The following is a 5853-nucleotide window of genomic DNA, read 5'->3' as shown; positions in this document are numbered from 1 at the left end:
ATAATTGGGCTGGGAGTGTCAGAGACAGTGCGATTGGCACAGGACAGAGCGGAGTTTAGGGCTGTTGTACATAGGGTCGCTATGAGTCGCAGGCAACTCGACGGCACATAACAACAACAACATGTTAAGCAAGTTATTAACCTCTTTTAGCTCTGGTCAAAATGAGGATAATATTTCTTTCACAAGACCCTCATTATCATACTTTATATTCTGCCCTTTCTGACCATTGGGAAAATGTTTTCTTTCATTCTAGATAGATAAAATCTCAGTGGTAAAAAAAGATGAAGGTGTTAGCCTCAGTATGTATCACTTCTCGGAGAAGCTGCTGTAAGTCACTCTAAGCAAGAATTTGCGTAACTGACGTGTCATTAGTTTAGCACCTGGGGTCTTCAACCTTCCAATTCCTTCACAATCTCGATGTCACAGAGCGGCTGTGATTCGTTGCTAGATCCTGTGCTGTCCTTACAATAGTTTGTATATTTGAGTCCATTGCTGCAGTCTCCATGGTGTTTTATCACATAGGATTTTGTTTTGTTTTTACTCTACTATGTTGTTAGACGTTCTTGAGTCAAGTACAACTCATAGAGAACCTATGAACAACCACTCTGAACACTCTTCTGTCCTGTGACATCCTTACAATCTCTTACTGTAGTCACTGTGTCAACCCACCTGGGCAAGGCTCTTTCTCTCCTTTGCTGCCCCTCCACCTTCCCAAGCATAATGTCCCTCTCCAAGAAATAGCCTCTCCTAACAACATGATCAGATATGTGAAGCAATGCTGTATCATCTGTGCCTCCGAGAAGCAGTCTGCCTGCACCTTCTCCAAGACATATCTGTTTGTTCTTCTGGCCGTCCATTGGATATTCAGCACTCTTTTCCAAAACCACAAGTCAGAAGCATCAATCCTTCTTCCGTCATCTTTATTCAATGTCCAGCATCCTGATGCATAGCAAGTAATTGCAAAGGCCTTGGCCTGGAGCAGGCACATCTTAGTCTCTAGATTGACATCGTTGCTCTTCAGTACTTTGGAGAGGTCTCTGACATCAGGCTTTCTCAGTGCAATTCATCTTTTAATTTCCTGGCTGCTGGTACCAAGAGAGTTGATTGTAGAGCCAAGCAAAATGAAGCTGTTAACAATCTAAATGTCTTCACCATCTATAATGATGCTGCCAGTAGGCCCAGTGTTGAGAATCTTTGTTCTCTTGATATTGAGCCTTAATCCATATTGAAGGCTACAGTCCCTGACCTTCCACAGCAAGTGCTTCTGGTCCTCCTCAGTTTCAGCAAGCACGGTTGTGTCATCTGCATAATGCAGATTGTTGATGAGTCTTCCTCCAATCCTGATGCCATATTTCTCCTCATACAGCCCAGCCTACCAGATATTCTGTTCTGCACATAGATTGAAAAGGTATGGAGACAGGACACATCCCAGGCACACACCCTTGCCAATTTTGAATCATGCAGCATTTCCCTACTCCATTCTGATGACTGCTTCCTGGCATGATCAAGTGTTATGGGATTCCCATTCTTCTCAGAGTTAGCCACAGAACTTACGGTTACTGTATGAAATATATTATAAATCCTTATATGGCAAAGCTAATGTTTACTCAAAGAGCTCTGGTGACATAGTTAGTGGTTCAAATTGACCAGATGCTCCTTCAGAGAAATACGGACAGTCTCCTTCTCTAAAGATTTACAGCCTCAGAAACTTGATGCAGGATTGCTGTTGTGCTGGATAAAAGTATTGAATATACCATAGAATGCCAGAAAAACAAACAGGTTCATCCTAGAGAGCATAAAACCAGGCTGCTCCTTGGAGGCAAGGATTCGTCTGACATCCTTTGGACATGCTGCAAGGAGGGACCAGTTCTTGAAGAGGGATGCCATACTTGGGAGGGTGGAGAGATGGAGAGACAGTGCAGGAGAGGAAGGAAGACCTTCGATAAGATGGATTGATTCAGTGACTGGGCTAATGGTTAGGTGTGTCAGAGACAATAAGGTTGGCACAAGATAGAGCAGGGTTTAGGGCTGTTGTACATAGGGTCGCTGTGAGTCGCAGGTGACTCGATGGCACATAACAACCACAACCATAAGTTCTAGTGGTTCTGGTGATAGAGCCTGTAGCTTGTTGGGAGGAGTCTTGGCTTGTAGTGAAGTATTCGATTTTATTTCAATAATATTAAGTCTTGATCTTTTTTTGCCCATCTTCAATTGACAGAATTCATCTCCTACAACCTGCCTTTCTGTGTCAGTTCTGTTTCATTTGAAGTCTGACCTACTAAAAAAAAAAAAAAAAAAAAGAAAGAAAGAAATCCACCAAATCAAAAGAGAGGAAGTGCTAAGCAAATACAGGAACCAAAAAGGGTTATAGAGACTGCCTCGCGTTGTCTCATTCAGTTCCTTTGAGGGCCTCTCCTTCAGCACATGCTAGAGCACTTTCTCTTAACCTGTGGGACCAGAGCATCCTGGGTGTGTGACCATGGAAGAGCTGGGTGAGTGGAGCTTGGAGCAGAAACTCTGAGGGAAGGAGGACTTGGCGGCCAACTCTTTGAGCACTGGGGGATGGGGGAGTGGGGGGAGGGTGTCACATCTAGCTAGATTGAGGGTAGTGCTGGGAGTTTGTATTTTCACTTCTCTGCTGTCTTCAGCCAACTCAGAGGAAAGCATGAGGAACTATGTTTTGGGGAACTCCAGGCTCACTCTTTGCAGTGGTACATTGGACAGCTTGGTCCTAACCACAGAGTTAATTCCCCCCACCCCCCTACCCCCACAAATACTTTTGGACTGAACTATGATTGAAATTGGATTTGAAACTGGGTAGGCTGCTCCTTGGGAGCTACGGAAGGTCATAAAGTGGCCACGCAGCAATGGGGCTGTGATTTGGGGGAAAGAAAGAAGGAAATAGAGGCAGGAGAATGGCTGTTATGAGGAAGAGAAATGGAGTTGGAGCACAAAAATAAATAAGGCATCTGTGGAGGCCACGGTGGTTTCGTCTGTTCCATGATTTAGTGCTAATTCAGTGATTTTGTTGCTTTTTTTTTGAGAGCTATCCTACAGGAGCCCATTCTATGGCCTACAAATTCCTCCTCCCACTGGGGAGGCAATGAAAACCATCAGGGGAGCTACTGGCCCACATTACCCAGAAAGGTCCCAACTTTGGCCTTTGAAGTAGAGTAACATTTCTTATTGTTGGGACTCATTCCATAGCTTTTGTCATTTATTGCCAGTAACACCGAGTCACTAACCTTTACCCAATTTCTAAGCTATGTCAATTCCACAGTGTCCTGGATTTTTACTTATTGAAAGTGTAAACTTTGATTAAAACAGCAAAAAAACAGCCCACATTCTTCACACCACCTCATGTAGAAAGGTTTTCTAGAAATTGTTCAGGTTTGAGTAGGGTCAGTCTTTATCTCTCTGCCCATCTCTCTCACTTTTAATGTTCTTTCTCCATCATTGTTGTGGCTTCAGAAGCAATAACTTGCATGGGAGGAAACTGCCCATTTTTCTCTCTCGAATCACTGGTGGGTTTGAACCTCCAGAGAGGTGCTGTATTCGAGTTAGCAGCACAACTCCCTTCAGACTATACCACGAGGGCTCCCACTTTTAATTTTAGGGATACCTAATTGCCTGATCCAGGCCATGGTCTTCACAATTACTTGCTATTATGTATCAGAGAGCTGGGCAATGACTAAGCATGACAGAAGAATTAATGCCTTTGAGTTGTGGTGCTGGAAAAGAGTCTTGAACATACCTTGAACCACCAAGAAAACAAATAGGTCTGTCTTGGAGAGGGTGAAACCAAGTTTCTCCTTGGAAGCTAGGATTTTGAAGCTCCATATCACATACTTTGGGCACGTGACCAGGAGGGACCAATCCATTGGAGAAGGACATCATATTTGGAAGTGTGGAAGGACAGCACAGGAGAGGAAGACCTCAAATGAGATGGATTGACACAGTACTTGGGGCAATGAGGATAGGTGTGTTGGAATCAGTGAGACTGGCTCAGGACAGGGCAGGCTTCAGAGCTGGTGTATGTAGGGTCGCTATGAGTTGCAGGCAACTCAACACACACAACAGCAACAACAATAACAACAGTTTCCATGCAGGCAATTCAAAAGTAGCTAACTACTTATTCAGTGACTCAGGCTAAAGCTAGGTGGCTTGTTTTGTTTTATGCCATGGTAGTGTAGTTTGTAATGTACAAATCACTAACAGAGAGGTTGGCAGTTCAAATCTACCAGCCACTCCTTAGAAGACAATCTTCCTTAACGATTTATAACCTCAGAAAACACTCTGGAGCATTGCTCTGAGTTGAAATGGACTTGACAATGGTGGGTTTAATGCTTTTGGGTCTTTGGCAATGCTGTGAAATGGGTAATATTAACTTTTTTTTCTTATGAGAAAATAAAAAATGAACTAGCTTCCTCAAGCTCAGGCTGATCCAAGCCGGTTGCATTTCAGATGTTTTCCTTTTTGAGAAGTGTGGTTGGCTTGGGTGTTCCAGGTTTTAAAAAAAGGCTAGAAAACCTTCTACGTTGACACAGTTTTGCATTTCCTGAGTAGGAGGATATAGAAAGTACCAACAGCCTGAAGGCGAACGTCTGTGTATATTATCCAGTTGGTCGACCCCTCAGTCGCTGTTGATGTCTACACCTGAATAACTTCATAGGATTACCCACACAACAGCTATTTGCAAGACTTGAAGTAGGTCCTATTCGTCTGTGGTGAAATAGCGTAGAGGGCACGTAGTCCCTCCGTGGAAAGAATGTCCTAGGAGGTTAGTAACTTGCATCCACCCAGGAAGTTTTACCTAAAAATCTCTATAACACAGGAGAGCTAGATGAGGGCCAACCAGCTGACTGTGGCTCTCACTGAGATGACGGCCTGTGGAGACCTCAGGGAGACCCCACTTTACTCCCTTCCTGTTAAAGTTGCCATGTCATTATTGGAGGGACGACCGAGTCTAGTTCCTCCTCACTCCTCCTGTCCCCCTTCATGACCACCAGCAGCCCTGTATTTGTCATACTGGAATTAGTCATCTCCAAATTACAAAATCTGGCAACATGATCTCTGGTATTCGTGACATGTGAACTCATAAGAAAGAAGAACAGAATTACTTGTAGCTCAAAAGGGAGAGTTTTAATAACCCTGGTTAGCTTGTGTTTCTGAAGGTAATGCCGTGCTTGTACTGTTACTGCTCGCAGCGACGCTATAAGCAGCAGAATTTAGCATGGTGTATGTCTCCTATGAAACTCTGGTGGCCTAGCAGAAAGAAGCTGGGCTGCAATCCCGAAGGCACGTGGTTTGAGGACTAGAGGTGCTCTTCAGGACAAAGATGGGCAATCTCTTCCCATGTGATTAACTGCCTCTGAAAACCTGCCAGGTCACCTATGGGTCTGTTCCAACTCTATGGTATACAACAACAACAATGTCTCCTAAAGAGGATCTTCTTTCTCCCCCAAGCTTTGTGGTAAAGGCATTTTTATCTTGAATCCAGAAGGATCTTTGGCTTCTGATGGGAGCAAAACTTTAGAAAGTAGAAAAAAAAAGAGGAGAATCTTTCCTAAAAGAGAGACTCAGAATAAATATTTGGAATTCCTAAATTTCATGTAGATTTAGCTACCAAAATTCTGAGACAATATATTTCATTTTGGGATATTTTCTCCTCTTTTTTCCCCTTGAAAGGTCTTTTATTATAGATAATTTAAAACAAATAGAAATGTAGTGATATAGTTTCTGGGCATCTGATGTACTTATCAATAAGCCTAAATAATTAAGAACTCTTGGCCAATTTTATCTAAATTACTCTCTCCTGCATTATTTTTTTTTCCGTGCCTGGATTATTTTTTT

At 43.2% G+C, this 5853-nt stretch overlaps 1 protein-coding gene across 1 annotated transcript in view; it reads left to right on the top strand.

Moving 5' to 3' along the window:
* The first annotated feature begins 2479 nt into the window (after positions 1-2479).
* The window catches only part of LPXN (leupaxin), a 44668-nt gene continuing 41294 nt past the window's right edge, over positions 2480-5853 (top strand). Inside the window, exon 1 of the mRNA XM_006900422.1 lies at positions 2480-2492. Within this exon, the coding sequence (XP_006900484.1) occupies positions 2480-2492 (13 nt within the window). The remainder of the gene's footprint in view (positions 2493-5853) is intronic.

The sequence above is a fragment of the Elephantulus edwardii genome, unplaced genomic scaffold, assembly GCF_000299155.1.
Source record: "Elephantulus edwardii isolate Elephantulus edwardi_28Jun2011 unplaced genomic scaffold, EleEdw1.0 scaffold00284, whole genome shotgun sequence".
In the NCBI taxonomy this organism is placed as follows: domain Eukaryota; kingdom Metazoa; phylum Chordata; class Mammalia; order Macroscelidea; family Macroscelididae; genus Elephantulus; species Elephantulus edwardii.
Note: the sequence above shows the minus strand (reverse complement) of the source record. Positions and strands in the feature narration are given on the sequence as shown.